The sequence below is a fragment of the Pseudorca crassidens genome, chromosome 21, assembly GCF_039906515.1.
Source record: "Pseudorca crassidens isolate mPseCra1 chromosome 21, mPseCra1.hap1, whole genome shotgun sequence".
Classification (NCBI taxonomy): Eukaryota; Metazoa; Chordata; class Mammalia; order Artiodactyla; family Delphinidae; genus Pseudorca; species Pseudorca crassidens.
In genome coordinates, this window is record NC_090316.1 from 4,529,258 (window position 1) to 4,547,211 (window position 17,954).

Genomic DNA, 17,954 nt, shown 5'->3' on the forward strand with positions numbered 1-17,954 from the left:
TTAAGGAACCTCCATACTGTTCTCCATAGTGGCTGTATCAATTTACATTCCCACCAACAGTGCAGGAGGGTTCCCTTTTCTCCATACCCTCTCAGCATTTGTTCTTTGTAGATTTTCTGATGAGGCCCATTCTAACTGGTGTGAGGTGATACCTCATTGTAGTTTTGATTTGCATTTCTCTAATAATTAGTGATGTTGAGCAGCTTTTCATGTGCTTCTTGGCCATATGTATGTCGTCTTTGGAGAAATGTCTATTTAGGTCTTCTGCCCGCTTTTGGATGGGGTTGTTTGTTTTTTTAATATTGAGTTGCATGAGCTGTTTATATATTTTGGAGATTAATCCTTTGTCCATTGATTCATTTGCAAATATTTTTTCCCATTCTGAGGGTTGTCTTTTCATCTTGTTTGTAGTTTCCTTTGCTTTGCAAAGGGTTTTAAGTTTCATTTAGGTCCCGTTTGTTTATTTTTGTTTTCATTTCCATTACTGTAGGAGGTGGATCAAAAAAGATCTTGCTGTGATTTATGTCATAGAGTGTTCTTCCTATGTTTTCCTCGAAGAGTTTTATAGTGTCTGGTCTTACATTTAGGTCTCTAGTCCATTTTGAGTTTATTTTTATGTATGGTGTTAGGGAGTGTTCTAATTTCATTCTTTTACATGTAGCTGTGCAGTTTTCCCAGCACCACTTATTGAAGAGACTGTCTTTTCTCCACTGTATATCCTTGCCTCCTTTGTCATAGATTAGTTGACCATAGGTGCATGGGTTTATCTCTGGGCTTTCTATCCTGTTCCATTGATCTATATTTCTGTTTTTGTGCCAGTACCATATTATCTTGATTACTGTAGCTTTGTAGTATAGTCTGAAGTCAGGGAGCCTGATTCCTCCAGTTCCATTTTTTTCCCCTCAAGACTGCTTTGACTATTCGGGGTCATTTGTGCCTCCATACAAATTTTAAGATTTTTTTGTTCTAGTTCTGTAAAAATTGCCATTGGTAATTTGATAGAGATTGCATTGAACCTATAGATTGCTTTGGGTAGTACAGTCATTTTCACAATATTGATTCTTCCAATCCAAGATAATGGATATCTCTCCATCTGTTGGTATCATCTTTAATTTCTTTCAACAGTGTCTTATAATTTTCTGCATACAGGTCTTTTGTCTCCTTAGGTAGGTTTATTCCCAGGTATTTTATTCTTTTTGTTGCAATGGTAAATGGGAGTGTTTCCTTAATTTCTCTTTCAGATTTTTCATCATTAGTGTATAGGAATGCAAGAGATTTCTGTGCATTAATTTTGCATACTGCAACTTGACCAAATTCATTTATTATCTCTAGTAGTTTTCTAGTGGCATCTTTAGGATTCTCTATGTATAGTATTATGTCATCTACAAACACTGCCAATTTTACTTCTTCTTTTCCAATGTGGATTCCTTTTATTTCTTTCTCTTCTCTGATTGTCGTGGCTAGGACTTCCAAAACTATGTTGAGTAAGAGTGGCGAGAGTGGATATCCTTGTTTTGTTCCTGATCTTAGAGGAAATGCTTTCAGTTTTTCACGATTGAGAATGATGTTTGCTGTGGGTTTGTCATATATGGCCTTTATTATGTTGAGGTAGTTTCCCTCTATGCCCACTTTCTGAAGAGATTTTATCATAAATGGGTGTTGAATTTTGTCAAAAGCTTTTTCTGCATCCATTGAGATGATCATATGGTTTTTCTTCTTCAATTTGTTAATATGGTGTATCACATTGGTTGATTTGCCTATATTGAAGAATCCTTGCATCCCTGGGATAAATCCCACTTGATGGTATATGATCCTTTTAATGTGTTGTTGGATTCTGTTTGCTAGTATTTTGTTGAGGATTTTTGCATCTATATTCATCAGTGATATTGGTCTGTAATTTTCTTTTTTGTAGTATCTTTGTCTGGTTTTGGTATCAGGGCGATGGTGGCCTCATAGAATGAGTTTCGGAGTGTTCCTTCCTCTGCAATTTTTTGGAAGAGTTTGAAAAGGATGGGTGTTAGGTCTTTTCTAAATGTTTGGTAGAATTCACCTGTGAAGCCATCTGGTCCTGGACGTTTGTTTGTTGGAAGATTTTAAATCACAGTTTCAATTTCATTACTTGTGATCCATCTGTTCATATTTTCTATTTCTTCCTGGTTCAGTCTTGGAAGGTTATACCTTTCTAAGAATCTGTCCATTTCTTCCAGGTTGTCCATTTTATTGGCATAGGGTTGCTTGTAGTAGTCTCTTAGGATGCTTTGTATATCTGCGTTGTCTGTTGTAACTTCTCCTTTTTCATTTCTAATTTTATTGATTTGTGTCCTCTCCCTCTTTTTCTTGATGAGTCTGGCTAATGGTTTATCAATTTTGTTTATCTTCTCAAAGAACCAGCTATTAGTTTTATTGATCTCTGCTTTTCTTTTCTTTGTTTCTATTTCATTTATTTCTGCTCTGATCTTTATGATTTCTTTCCTTCTGATAACTTCGGCTTTTGTTTGTTCTTCTTTCTCTAGTTCTTTTAGGTGTAAGGTTAGATTCTTTATTTGAGATTTTTCTTGTTTCTTGAGGTAGGCTTGTATAGCTATAAACTTACCTCTTAGAACTGCTTTTGCTGCATCCCATAGGTTTTGGATCCTCGTGTTTTCATTATCATTTGTCTCTAGGTATTTTTTGATTTCTTCACTGATCTCTTGATATTTAGTAATGTATTGTTTACCCTCCATGTGTTTGTGCTTTTTACGTTTTTTTCCCTGTAATTGATTTCTAATCTTATAGTGTTGTGGTCAGAAAAGATGCCTGATATGATTTCAATTTTCTTAAGTTTACTGAGGCTTGATTTGTGACCCAAGATGTGATCTATCCTGGAGAATGTTCCATGTACACTTGAGAAGAAAGTGTAATCTGCTGTTTTTGGATGGAATGTCCTACAAATATCAATTAAATCTGGTCTATTGTGTCATTTAAAGCTTGTGTTTCCTTATTTTCTGTTTAGATGATCTGTCCACTGGTGTAAGTGAGGTGTTAAAGTCCCCCACTATTATTGTGTTACTGTCGATTTCCTCTTTTATAGCTGTTAGCAGTTGCCTTACGTATTGAGGTGCTCCTATGTTGGGTACATATATATTTATAATTGTTCTATCATCTTCTTGGTTTGATCCCTTGATCATTATGTAGTGTCCTTCCTTGTCTCTTGTAACAGTCTTTATTTTAAAGTCTATTTTATCTGATATGAGTATTGCTACTCCAGCTTTCTTTTGATTTCCATTTGCATGGAATATCTTTTTCCATCCCCTCACTTTCAGTCTGAATGTGTCCCTAGATCTGAAGTGGGTCTCTCTGAAGTGGGTGGATGAGGCTATCTAAGAGGCTTGTGCAAGTTTCCTGATGAGAGGGACTGCCCACGCTTCTCAGTCTTGGCTCTATACTTGGGGAGCTGCTCTGTGTCCTCAAGGCCTTGGGGGCATCCTGGCTCCACCCACCGGGACTCTGGGCTTCTTCCTCACAGAGCAGAAGGTCTTCCTCGATCCAGGTCTTGATCCAGGTCTGTAGGCACGACACAGCCCACCTTCTCTGTTCACTGAGTTCTGAAGGCTGGGAAGTCCAAGATCAAGATGCCAGCTGATTGGTCTCTAGTAGAGCACCCTTCCTAGCTTGCAGACAGCTGCCTCCTTGCTGTGTTCTTCCCACTTTTTTTTTTTTTTTTTTTTTTGGCCATGCCACACCGCTTGCAGGATCTTAGTTTCCTGACCAGGGACTGAACCCAGGGCCACAGCAGTGAAAGTGCCAAGTCCTAACCACTGGACTGCCAGGAATTCCTTACCACTTTTATCCAACATAATTTTGGAAGTCCTAGCCACAGCCATCAGAGAAGAAAAACAAATTAAAGGAATTCAAATTGGAAAGGAAGAAGTAAAACTATCACTGTTTGCAGATGACATTACACTATACATAGAAAATCCTAAAGATGCCAACAGAAAACTACTAGAGCTCATAATGAATTCAGTAAAGTTGCAGGATACAAAATTAATACACCAAAATCCACTGCATTTCTATACACTAACAGTGAAAGATCAGAAAGAGAAATTAAGGAAAGAATCCCATTTACCATCACATCAAAAAGAATAAAATACCTAGGAATAAATCTGCCTAAGGAGGCAGAAGACCTGTACTTTGAAAACTATAAGATGCTGACAAAAGAACCTGAAGATGAAAAAACAGATGGTTAGATATACCGTGTTCTTGGATTGAAAGAATTAATATTGTTAAAATGACCATACTGCCCAAGGCAATCTACAGATTCAATGCAATCCCTACCATATTACCAATGGCATTTTTCACAGAACTAGAACAACAACAAAAATTAATTTGTATGGAAACAAAAAAGACCATGAATAAGCCAAAGCAATCATGAGAAAGAAAAACATAGTTGGAGGAATCAGGCTCCCTGACTTCACACTACTACAAAGCTACAGTCATGAAAACAGTACGGTACTGGCACAAAAACAGACACATAGTTCAGTGGAACAGGATAGGAAGCTGAGAAATAAGTCCATGCACCTATGGTCAATTAATCACAACAAAGGAGGCAAGAACATGCAATGGAGAAAAGACAGTCTCTTCAATAAGTGGTGCTGGGAAAACTGGACAGCTACACGTAAAAGAAAGAAATTAGAACATTCTGTAACATCATATACAAAAATAAACTCAAATGGATTAAAGACCTAAATGTAAGACTGGATAGTATAAAACTGCTAGAGGAAAATGTAGGCAGAACACTATTTGACATAAATCACAGCAATATCTTTTTGGATCCATCTCCTAGAGTAATGGAAATAAAAACAAAAATAAATGAATGAGACCTAATTAAACTTAAAAGCTTTTGCACAGCAAAGGAAACCACAGACAAGATGAAAAGACAACCCAAAAAATGGGAGAAAATATTTGCAAACAATACAACCGACAAGGGATTAATGTCCAAAAGGTACAGACAGCTCAAACAACTCAATATCAAAAAACCAAATGACCCAGTCCAAAAAATGCGCAGAAGACCGAAATAGACATTTCTCTGAAGAAGACATACTGATGGCCAAAAGGCACATGCAAAACGCTCAATATTACTAATTATTAGAGAATGCAAATCAAAAGTACACCAGTCAGAATGGCCATCATCGAAAAGTCTACAAATAATAAATGCTGGAGAGGGTGTGGAGAAAAGGGAACCCTCTTGCACTGTTGGTGGGAATGTAAATTGGTGCAGCTACTGTGGAGAACAGTATGGAGGTTCCTTACAGAACTAAAAATAGAACAACCATATGATCCAGCAATCCCATTACTGGGCATATATCCAGAGAAAACCATAATTCGAAAAGTTACATGCACCCCAAATTTCATAGCAGCACTATTCACAACAGTCAAGACCTAGAAGCAACCTAAGTACCCATCGAGAGAGGAATGGGTAAAGAGATGTGGTACATATATAAAATGTACCAGCCATAAAAAAGAATGAAATAATGCCATTTTCAGCAATAGGACCTAGAGATTATCATACTAAGTGAAATAAGTCAGACAAAGAGAAATATCATATGATATCACTTATATGTGGAGTCTAAAAAATAAAAGATACAAATGAATTTATCTACAAAACAGAAATAGACAGAAAAACACTTATGGCTACCAAAGGGGAAAGGAAGGGGGAGGGATAAATTAGGAATTTGGGATTAACATATATACATCCTATATGTAAAACAGTCAACAAGGACCTACTGTATAGCACAGGGAACTATACTCAATATTTTGTAATAACCTAAGGGAAAAGAATCTGAAAAAGAATTACATAACTGGATCACTGTGCTGTACACCTGAAACTAACATGACATTGTAAATCAACTATACTTCAATAAAATTTTTAAAAATAAAATTAGATCAATATAGTGGCTTAAGGAATAGACATCCGGTTTCAGAAAATATTTCAACTAGCTCATTTTAAAGTGCTTATCACTGTGATATGAGTGGATTACAAATATTAAACCATCCTGTTGTTTTTACAAACATGGCGTGCGTTGCCCGTAGCAACTTTCAAAGTAAACACTCTGGCACCTTTTGGTTTCATAACCCCTTCCTCAGATCGGCATCTGGGGGCAGCACACATCAAAATAAGACTGTCTCACACCCACATGTGTAGGGACCAGATAAAAGGGAACCAATCATCTTTTTTTTTTTTTTTTTTTCAATTCGGTGGTGCGTTGCTGTGCAGAGTTGCAGGAAAAGGGCCACAGGATAGAATGGAAACTGAGACCAAGTGTGCAGATGAGGAAGGGCTCGCACCACTGGCACAGGAGGGTCCGTCCAAGCCCTGCACTGAGAGACTCAACCAAAGGGCAACCGCCTTCCAGCAGCTGAAGGAGTGTCCCGGGATGACCCCAGCGCCCTTAAAACGTCTGCCTGAGAAAGCTGCCACCGCCAGAATTTACTCTTTGCTCCTTTAGAAAGCTTGCAGTGCTCAACCCGCCCTCTGTTCTCTGAGATGTGAGACTGCCACCCGGAACTGTTTCCTCCAGGAGCTCTCTCTGAAATGTAAACATCCGGGGAGGATGGGGACTAATTCCGTGGGTACCTTGCTTCATGTGGCACCACCGCCTCCTGCCATAAGGATAGAAGTTTGTTTCTCCTCCATAAAAGCGCGAGTGAACAAACCCAGGTGGCCCAGTCACGTGGACCAATCCCGTCCCAGCTCCCAGTGCCCTTCCAAAGCCAGTCAGCCTTTCAAACTCCAGCCTTTTGCTTCAGGAAACTAGTTCCGATCACGCTGGACCCTCTTTCCATTGGCCTCACCGCTTTAGCAGCCTCTGGCTTTGTTCATCTTTGACAAGGGCTGGCTTCGCCTGTGATTTGTTAAACTGATGTGAGCTGTCTCCTGGGCAGAGCTGTAACAGGCAGGATTTGGACGGAGGTACCACTTTACAAGCCAAATGACATACAGAGTTTAATCAAATAAAAGAAAAACTCTTTATTTATGGAAGTGGAAGGGTGTGACCTCTAATAAGATAAAATGCAAGAACAAACAGCCATGAAAGGTGGGAAAATAGAAAAAGAACTGACCTCTGTCGAAAAAATCCAGCAGTCAGGACAGAATCCCACCAGACCTGAGATGGTAATGGACACCGTGGGAAGCCGTGGGCTCGGCCCTGCGGGGAGTGAGGCCAGCTGTCCTTACAGCTGCGTTTGGGATGGATTCTGCAAAGGAAAGCTAGCGGGATGCTGGCATCTTTTATCTGGCGCAGTGTTTGCAACATACATAATTAGATAAGGGGGTTACAGGGTCTGGAGCATCTTATGACATGACGCAAACATCTAGCATTTCTATCAACTTTGAAATCGGAAACACATGTAGCCTGAAGAAAAAAAATGTTTGGAACTAATGCCCAACAAAAACTGATTACCGGGAGAAAAAATGGTGGCTTGCTACACCAGTGAAAACAGATTACACAGATATGCAGCTGAAGACAACCACTGGCGATGCGTCTTCCCGCCTAATTTCAAAGTTTAAACAGAAGGTGTGTTTAAAACCTCAGAAGCTGCATTGTTCACAGGGCCATGGCTGCTACAGCGTACTGCTTAGGATTTTTAAAGATCTACCCCTGGTTTTTTACGATTGATGGAAATCTCTTTCTGAAAGGCAGTTTGATTTGCTGAGAAAATTTCTCAAAGTCCTTTTGTCACCCCCATTTATTTGGAAAACAGGACTACATTAAAGGAAAAATAAAAAATAGTATGTTGACTTTCATTTAAGCTGATACCATCTGATACAAACCAGATTATTGTGCATTTATGAACGAGGCCCTTTATGGGCCAGAATGAAGTGAGGTCAAGTGTAAGAGCAGCAGTTTATTCACCTAATTATAAAGCGGAATTAGGAAAATAAGTGCAAAAAATGAATAAACAATGTCAAATTATTACATCCCCACTCCAGGACAGTACTTTCTGCTTTGTTACGCAAGGACTCCACCCAACTTCCCCATGGGATGCACTGTGACATGGGTTTTCTGCAGCCACCGCTGCACACGGTTGTCCCCACTGCCATGTCCCACTCCACCACTCACCCTGCACACTCCCTGCCCTCCCCAGGGAGGTGACAGCTGTCCCCGCTCAGCCCTGGGCCAGGCCAGCCCAAGCTCCCTCGTCACGGCTGGTCTTGCACAGTTTGGGGAGCGTTTTCCGGCCAATAACGTTATGAGGCACAGAGGGGATGCCCGCTCCCTCCCGTGTGGCGCTGGCCGAGTGTGTGTGTCTGTCGTGATGGCAGTGGGGTGGGCATCTCAGCCGTGAAGCGACCTGAGCGGGAGCCCACCCGCCGTGGGACCACTTATGTGCGATGCTCTGCTTATAACCCAGCTGGATGGGGAGTTTCTGCTCCATCCGGCTCAAGACATCCTAACCGATGGACACCCCGACTTGAAAACTGCTTCTGGAGAGGCCCAGCTCAGCCTTACCTGCTGAGACTTGGAATGACATAGCCATGACCACCCACAAATGTGCACCGCAAGAGAGGGGTTTCCTCAAAGATGACAGCTCTCCCCACGCGCACACGTGCACACACACACGCACACGCACGTGCGCACACACACACATTAGCTCCAGATACACGCGAAATTTTACCTATGAAAAGCAAACCCACCACCCCATTTTGCTTTCACACGTTTATTTAGCGCCTGCTCTGCACGGGCCACTGTGGCGTGCGTGAAGAATGTGCCTTATCCGCCACAAGCTCACAGGCCAGCGTGGGAAACTGGTCATGTACCCAAATCACTGTCATGCAAGGCAGAGAGCAACAAGCGCCACAAGACTGAGCCCAATCAGATATTACGAGAACTCAGAGCAAGAAAATATTACTTAGGGACAAGACTAAGAGATTAGAGAAGGTGCCTTAGAAGCAGGGGGCAAATGTGATAGGTCAAGGGTCGATGGGAGAACATTAAGGGGATTAATCAACCGCAGGGGCAGGAGGCAGCTGATGGGGCTGCAAGGAGCAGGCTGGGTCCAGGGGGCTGGACACAGCCGAGGTGTGCTGGGCTTAACGGAGGACGGCTCTACCTGCCAGCAAAGCTGTTCGAACTTCAGTGTAAGTGCTTATAAGGAGGTGATGTGAGTCAGCTCTGTTTATGAAGTGTAATCTGGGGCAGTGGACAGTGGCTTTACAGAAGGAGGGACTGTGGGAAGGAGGCCGGTTGAAAAATGATTCCTCTTGGCATCTGGGCAAGAGTAACAGGCAGTGACCGTGAGAACTGAGACGACTTGGCAATGACTAAACATGGGAAAGGGGGACAGAGGAGGTAAAGCGGGTGAAAGACAGTTTTATCCGAGAGACAGAGGGTCACCTGTCTGCAGAGTTGGGACAATCCAAGCCGGAAAGGCTTGTGTTTGAGAAGAGAGGGTGGAGGGGGAAGCCTGAATGCTGGCGGACACCCAGGTGGACAGGTACAAGTTGGGATGAGAGTTCAGGTAGAGACGGGGTAGCTGGAAACTCACTATCCAAGCAGGGTGATAGCTGACATGAGGGGACAGGTCGAAGTGACCCCGCCTCACCATGCAAGGATGCTCCGAAGTACAACCTATAGCCACATCTTCCTTCAGTGTGGAATTCTCACAGGAAATCCCGAAGTAGGGTGCTGCAAAACGGGGGTGCTGGTCCCCTGTGTTCTCCTCCTTCACTCCTGAGAAACAATTCTGCAGTTTGGTGATTCCAAGCAGGAAAGCTGCCTCCACTGTGGAGGGTCATTCTGAAAAGAGTTACTCTGATGAGAGTTTTTTAAACTTCTCATTTATTTTCAAGAGTTTTCTGTAACAAAATTATTTTTCTAAGGATTTCAGAAATGCCACTGATGTCTCCCACCCCACTGGGTCTCAGAGCTGGAGGGGAGCTGAGCGGGCAGCACTGTGTCCCTCGTTGTGAGGGGACCTGCCTCGCGTCTGACCCGGCAAGGACGCCACAGCAGGAGCCCGGCCGAGACCATGAGCTTCTCTCTCTTCCTAGAGTCAGAGGATGGCCTGGGGGACCAGCTACCACCCAGACACACAGACAGAAAGACAGACAGGCAGGCAGGAGGTGGGTGGGTAGAGAGACAGGTATATGCAAGGGTGGCTGGGAATAACACACCTACTGTTTCACTTGTTTTTCAAATGAGGAAAAGGAGAAAATGGCTTCTGATAGAAAGGCATTTTTTTGGACCCACCAGTTACTTACAGATCTGAAAGGAGATTACTTGGAATTTCTTGAAATACTAAACTGTACGTAACTGAAATATGTTAGACTATGTTACCACACACTATACCCAATGAGCTTCACAGTCAGACACAACAGAAACGGTGGTATCTTGGTCGGCGTGGACCAGCACAGAAAGGCAGTCTGCAGGAAAGATCATAAGGTCAGACCTTAGGTGGTCACAGAAGCAAAATGGCCTGGTTAACTCCCTTGTGAAAAATTAGAGGAGAAATCCTTAGAATGAAGTTGCAAAGGCATCCATTTCTACAGAAGATGGAGAGGAAAGACAATCACGTTTCAGACGTCTGAGTCTCACGTATACAGAGTCAGATGAGCCACGTCCGAGAATCAACCAGCCTGAGCACGTCCGCATCGCCCCCAATAACCTGCAAATATGCAGTTTTATAACGAATGGCTCCTTTTAATGATGCCCCAGGCCCTGTTGTCTGCTAGCAACACATCTCAGCTGGGGCCTCAGATTTTCCAAAACACCTTCTTCTTATAGAGAACGTAAGCGATGAGCACCCAGAGTGCAGTGGCGACTATGTTCTGAACGAGATGCTCCCTGTGTGACTGGTTGTCCCCCAGCTTCCACTGGAAGGGGAAGTAGCTGGCGAAGACCTCGTGGCCCACGTACACCAAGATTGAGTTCATTCCTAAGGAAACACAGCTGGTTATTGACTTAACTCTTGAAATTTGCCTTTAGTTCAGTGAAAAAAGAAAAAGTGCCCGCTTGTTATTGGCTACTCCAAAAATAAGTGATGCGAATCTTAGAGATTTGAGTGTGAACCTTATCCAAAAATTATTAGAAAACATTCCTTTGGTAAGTGTAATTCTGGAATACCGAATTTGAAAGGAAAGCCAGAATTATTCATTTATATTCTCCACACAGAAAACTGGAGGACCAATGAGCGTAACTGTTACTGGACTCGGGGCTGAAACGAGTCACTGAAGTCATCTGCTGTCTCTCATCTCGGGCAGAACCCGTGCATCTCCGCGTGGTGTCTCTTAGGCACCGCCTGTAGGGCAGGGGGTTTACATGAGAAAGCACGGCCCTGTTTGTGAAGCTCGAGGGACTGGACGGCGTGCCTGAAGCGGCCAGAGGGGTGCATTTATGATCCCACAACCTAAATGGTAAAACGAGGTGGCGCTGCTCGGGGACAGGCCCAGCAACACCCTGCATGGACCCCCTCGGACCATCTCGGTCGGCGCCTTGGACACACCCGGCACCCGCGGCCTCTGGCCCGTCCGCTGGGTCCCCTCCTCCGCGAGGCCTGGGGCCGGTTGGTGGGGGGACTCACCAGGGTAGAAGAACGGGGTTCCCGTCCACAGCCCCTTCACGTCCACAACGGGGTACAGGACCAGCAGGATGAAGAAGGCGAAGGAGCTCAGCGTGGTGACATAGGAGATGGACCTGGGGGACAGCGGGCATCTCAGGGCTCCCGAGAGCACACCCAATGCCAGCCCGACCGGGTGTGAAACCGACAGGCTTTCTGTACCTACCAGAGGTTTTTGTTTACTGGAACAAAGCCTTCATTTTCGGAAGCCTTTGTCAAAGCAACAGAAATAAACCCCTAGAAGCGGGGAGAAGATGTTAAAGTTTTTTACATCATCTCAAGAAACAATTGTGGTTCAAAACTGAAGAAAAGGAGTGACTTAATTGCTTAGGGAAGGCTGAAAACTGTGCCCTCCGTTTTATTCTTTTAACTGGAAAAACATTTTTAAGATGTGTAACTAAAAATGTTCTCCAAAAAACCTCTTTTCAGCATTACTCTTGAGTTGAAGGTAAACGACCTTATCAACTGGAGTGAATCCGTGGAGGAAACAGGGCTGCCAGGTCAGGGGTGAAAGAACAGCTAAGCTTATCTTTTGCCCCCAGTGAACCTGTTATCCTTGGCCTGGTCCTTCTGGCAAAGGTCCCCACCAGAACCCACACCTCCGCTCCATTTCCTCATATCTTCATTGACTTATTTATAAAGACATTTTCCTAAGAAAATCAACCTGAGAACTTAGGTGTCGAGACTTTTCCTCTCTGATATTCAAGTGAAGAAGAATGTTACCGATGCGAAGTGACAGCTGCTGTCTATCCCACGGCCGGCCACTAAACATTTTATGTCTTTGAAATGTGTATGTGTGAAGAGAAGGAATTTCAGTGAGGACCATCCGCTACTTACAAGGAAACAACCCCAGGTAGCGAATCTGATCAGGATGCCTTTAGTCTGATCCTTGTAATACAGGAGTATTTTCCCTGCCTGGGGAAGAAAACGCACAGTATGACCAAGAGAATCACCTACGATGTGTTCTTATTTCATACTCATCCACTGTCCTAACCGCTCGACAGGCGGACTCACCTGCAGGTACCGGGGTTACAAGGGGATGAACGGTACCCCTGTCCTTGGCTAGTGGAGGCCTAGAGGCACAGGGACCACTGGGGAGGGAGGGAGGGAAGGAGGGAGGGAGGGAAGGGGATGCGCAGAGGAGGTACCGCCAGGCTGAGGATATGAGCACAAAGCAGGAACAGTGTCTGGGCAGTAAGGAACAGCATGCACAGGAGTATGTCACACGGGTGAAAACGCACAGCCTCCCCGAGGTGCTGCAGGTAATTCAGAAAGGCCGGGGGTGGGCAGAGGTGGGAAGGTGGGAGCAGGTAGGCACGAGCTTTCTCCCACAGGTGATGGGAGCCAAGGAAAGTCACTTTTCCCCCACTAAGTGACAAGGGACCAGCTCAGGCTGGCCTGCTAGATGGCCCAGTCTGGCAGGGGTACAGAAGAGGGACAGAACAGCGTGGACCCAGAGGCAGGGAAACACTTTAAAAACAGAAAAATCTGGACTTTGCATAGCCCCACCCTCCTGCAAATTAGGAATTAATTTCTGAAAACATCAGAGAAAGTGTTAATAATAACTTAAAATAGCTAAAATTTATGAATGTCCTGGTCTTAGAACCTTATGTGAATTAACTGATTTAGGTGTGCCTACTTATTTGGGTGCCACTGAATCACAGAGGGTGCAGTAACACTCCCGGAATGACCCGGCTAGTAAGCGGGGTCAAGTCCAGGCCCCGGCGCCGGGCTGTACTCCTCGGCACCCACCCTCGGCTGTCCTGCAGGCGCAGATTTACCTGGAGAGCACGTGGGGGGATTAAATGCATTTATGAATAAAAGCACCCAATGTAAACTCTACAGTGCTGCGGAGAGAAAGGCAGTATCTCTAAATAGGAAATTATTTCATCACCAAAACGTATATGCTGTAGACCTGCACTGTCCCACGTGGGAGCCACTGACCACCTGTGACAATTTCAGTTTCAATTTAAATGCTGTAAAATTAAAAACCAGTTCCTCCGTCAGACCAGCCACGTCTGAGGACTCAGCGGCCACATGGACAGCACACGCGGAGCATTTTTACCGTTGCAGAGGCCCCCCTGCAGGAGGCTGGACCCGGTCTTTCCCCGCCCCCGTCATCTGCCCGCAAATAATAGTTTCAAACACCAATAAGGAGAACTTCAGCAAGGAAAATCTAGACTGCTCAGAATCCTAACAAACACGTGAGAGAAGCCAAGAACAACCTGTACTGACTTTGGCATAAAACAGGCATAACCTGAAACTGTGCCAACTGTACACACAAGGTGACAGGTGACCTTCCAAAGGCCGCCAGCCCAGCAGGGACCCCTCTCAGCCAGGGGCTGCTGTGCGCCCACTGCCGAGATGAGCCGTATGAATAACTTTTTTGGAGAATATAGGAATTATACCTAATTATTCGAAAGTGCTAAATTTTAGCAACCTCTGGTTTTGACCACCTGTCAAATATAAACAGAATTTATTAGGTCTGAAACACAGAAGATGTGCTTCCAGTTACTTATTTTAATCAAATGGTTTTTGGATTAGTAATGAATCAATAACCATGAACTGTCAGGAACACGCATTCTCATGAAATGAACAAATACCTGAACTCCTAAAAATGCCATCACGATGGAGTTGATGGTCCCCAGGATGCCTTCTGGGTCGTAGGCCACCTCGGTGTGATAAAGCACCTGACAGGGCAGGACAAGCAGGCGGGACTCACCCAAGGATCACAAAAAGCACATAGCAACTCACAGACAAAATGCAAACTCGGATACACCCCAGTATTCAACATTTTTGGTTTTGCTGCAGAAATTCACTGCTAACTTATGGGGATGACGGGCAGAATACTCCTGGCCAAGAAAGTGTGTGGCATGTGACACTCTGGCATGTGACACTCTCCCCACATGGGAGACCGTGCTGGGCCCTGTGGCTGTGACACTACACGTCCCTAACCAGCTTCAAACACCACACATGACACCTTCTAATTTTCAGGTTTACTCTTTGCGGCCAACCCTACTGTAACGTCGACAGCTTCCTTTCTTCTTTTAAGGCAAATAACGATAAGAAAAATACCTTTGTATTATTTCATTATAAAAGAAATCGTTCTTGTAGAAACGGCAGAAATTTGGAACCAGTCATTGCAGTGGGTGCTGGAAGGCACTGCCCAGCTATCTGGCCCCCGCCTGTCCATCCCACCCCTTTTGCAACTAAAGCATCCACTCCCCCGGCTGCTAGACGTATCCATGGCCCAAAGCTCTCAGCAGCTTCTGGATTTGTCCCTGAAGACAGCTGCCCCTCAGGAGTCGCCCTCTGGCCAGGCCATCACATCCCACCCGGGATATCTAGAGCCTGGTCCCTCACCTCACTGAGAACAACCCTGAAGGGCCGCCCCAGCCCCCAGGAGACCAGCGGGGGCCTGCGTGTGGCTGTCCCCACTGCCCCGTCCTGTTTCCTCCAGACCCACACGTGCTGATCCCAAAAGCACTGTCTGACAGACCTCCCTCACGGGAAGCTGTCCCCATACCTGAGATGTACAAGAAAGCACCTTGCTGCACACCTGACACCAGGCAGTCTCACTTTAACAGCCAAAGAAATGTCTACATGCCGCCCACAACCAACATTAAACTGAAGTCTGTAAAGTCAGCCAACTTTTCAAATAAAACTTCGTTCCACCCAAGTCTGTTTCGTGGACACAGTTCGGAGTTGGCTCTTTCCCTTCCTTCCCCTCAGTGTCCGGTTCCAAGTTGGAGCCAGGCTCACTCACAGCCGAGGAAGGATGCTGGTAAAGGTGATGGTCTCCTAGGAGCAGGCGGTCAATGTAGCCGGCAGCGCCTCCCGTGCAATTCGGATACTTGCCCCAATCTCCGAGGCCCCCGGGGCCCAGATAGCCGCTGGGGAAGCGAGAACATGCACTTCACCCACCAGACTTAGGGGCAGGGGGATGTACACCGGTGATGTGCGTGCCCACAAAGAGCCGCAAACACCCACCAGCCTGACGACCCCGGGGCACCATGCACGTCCACTGCGGGGCCCCTGACTCGACGGCTGCCCGAGGGGTAAGGTGGGAGCCCAACGTCCGTCCCACCGACCCTGGAAAACCTCATGGAGACAGGCCTCTGGACACGTGCCCAAACCCCCTCCCACACAAGGGGAGAAGAGAGAGAGGAAGGGAGGTCCCAATGTGGGAAATCCGACAGCTGTAACCCAGGGGCTCGGACTTGGCAAAAAGGGGATTCCCGCAGGGCTGGCTCACGTAGGGCATCCGGGAACAGGAAAGAAGAAGGTCAAGGCCAGCCAAACACCTTCCAGCATCAGGATGAAGAGCCACTGGGGCCAGCTGGATGTGATGTCCAGCAGAGAAAAGCAGCTTCTCTCCTGCAGGGGCGGGGCATAAAAAACGTGAGCTAAACGCAAGTGGAATGGGAAACAATACACAGTGCAGTACATGTACTCAGAAAATTCTCTGTGACGCTCCTCTTGGCCTTTACGGTAGTAACACAAAATAGACGCGTGTTTATTCCATATGTGGCATGTGGTCTAGATGCTTCATCTCTATGACATAGCACAGTAAAATGCCAGTTAAGAAGAAATCAGTGGACAATTCCACTCCTATACCCAAGAGATCTGAAGAGAGATGTTCGTACAAAAACTTGTACACAAATGGACATAGAATCACTATGCGTAATATCCAGAAAGTGGAAACAAGTCAAATATCCATCACCTGATGACTGGATACAAAATGTGGTACATTCATAAAATGCAATATTATTCAGAAGTAAAAAGGAATCAAGTACTGATGGTATAACATGGATAAACCTCAAAAAATATTCTGCTAAATGAAAGAAGCCAGACACAAAAAGCCACATATTCTATAATTCCATTTCTAGGACATGTCCAGAACAGGCAGATCTATAGACAGAGAGTAGATTAGGGGTTGCCTAGGGCTGGGGGGACCTGGGGTTGGAGAGCGGCTGGTAGTGAGGACAGGGTGTTTGGGGGGATAATGAAATTGTTCTAGAATTAGACAGTGGTGACGACTGCACGACTCCATGAATATACTAAATATCCCTCAATTTTGCGCCTCAAATGTGTAAGCTTTATGGTATGTGAATTATATCTCAATAAAGCTATTATTTTAAAAAGAAATAAAGAGACTTCCCTGGTGGCGCAGTAATTAAGAATCTGCCTGCCAATGCAGGGGACACAGGTTCGAGCCCTGGTCCGGGAAGATCCCACATGCCGCGCTGCGACTAAGCCCGTGCGCCACAACTACTGAGCCTGCGCTCTAGAGCCCGCGAGCCACAGCTATTGGGCCTGCGAGCCACAACTACTGAAGCCCACGCACCTGGAGCCCGTGCTCCGCAACGAGAGAAGCCACCGCAATGAGAAGCCCGCGTGCAGCAACAAAGAGTAGCCTCCGCTTGCCGCAACTAGAGAAGGCCTGCGCGCAGCAACAAAGACCCAACACAGCCAAAAATAAATTAAATTAAATTAAAAGAAATACAGCTATATTTTAAAAAAGGAAAATAAAATTTAAGCTTTTGGAGCTTAAAATGGAAAGAGAGGGAAGGAGAGGTGCAGCCCACCACTCCTGGTGTCCCCCCAGCCCTGGGCTCCACTGTGGGACCTGGATGAGCCTTGCAGACCCTCCGGTTCCCCACAGCCAGCAAGGTCAGGTTCACATGTGCACATGGAGCCCCTGTGTGCCTTCCATAGCCTACAGCAGAGGGCACGGGTGTGCCAGCAGGGGTCGGGGGGCGCGGTGTGAAGGAGTGAAGTGTAAATGCTCTCCAAGCACGTAAAACCAAGGGATCATTACAGGAAAAACCAAGAGAACCGGGGATTCAGTGATGAATTTGCTAGTTACCCACACAGGAAGGAGCTGGACAACAAATGCAGCTTTATTAACTTACTGTGAAGTAGGACCCCAAATGGAAGCATTTAAATATTTCCACCTGAAGTTTTACTTTCGTTGGGGGAAAAAAAATAGTGGTCATCTGAGTAAACTCAACTCAGCAATTTATAATAAGACAGAAAGTAATTACAAAAGAGGTGAGATGCTCACATACTTCTTACAAAGAAGACACAGGAAGCGGCCCAGGGCGGAACTGTCATCTCCTGGCCCAACATTGGCACTGTCCAAGTCGAACCTCTGCAGCATGTGTATAGACACTGAAATGTTCTGTGAGGTTTTTGTGTATCCTTACCACCAGGAAATTGAAAAACTGGCAGTAATTCCCCCAAGAGGCTGGACCAGCCAACTAGAAGATGGTGATGTTATTTAACGCCATCACATTCATTTGATTAATGGAAACTGAAATATGTGTTAAGAGGGTAGATCTCATGTTATGTGTTTT

The 17,954-nt window shown here is 45.2% G+C and overlaps 1 protein-coding gene across 3 annotated transcripts in view; it reads right to left on the reverse strand.

The window, feature by feature from the left end:
* Window positions 1–8,681: 8,681 nt before the first annotated feature.
* Window positions 8,682–17,954, reverse strand: part of HGSNAT (heparan-alpha-glucosaminide N-acetyltransferase) — a 46,854-nt gene continuing 37,581 nt past the window's right edge. For 2 of the 3 annotated variants that reach the window (XM_067721506.1, XM_067721507.1), the window contains exons 12-18: window positions 15,851–15,972; window positions 15,362–15,488; window positions 14,199–14,285; window positions 12,433–12,510; window positions 11,762–11,832; window positions 11,560–11,672; window positions 8,682–10,914 (exon numbers count right to left, since the gene is read on the reverse strand). In XM_067721506.1, coding sequence (XP_067577607.1) covers window positions 10,733–10,914; window positions 11,560–11,672; window positions 11,762–11,832; window positions 12,433–12,510; window positions 14,199–14,285; window positions 15,362–15,488; window positions 15,851–15,972 — 780 coding nt within the window. In that variant the 3' untranslated portion in view covers window positions 8,682–10,732. The other variant, XM_067721508.1, reaches the window with a different exon arrangement.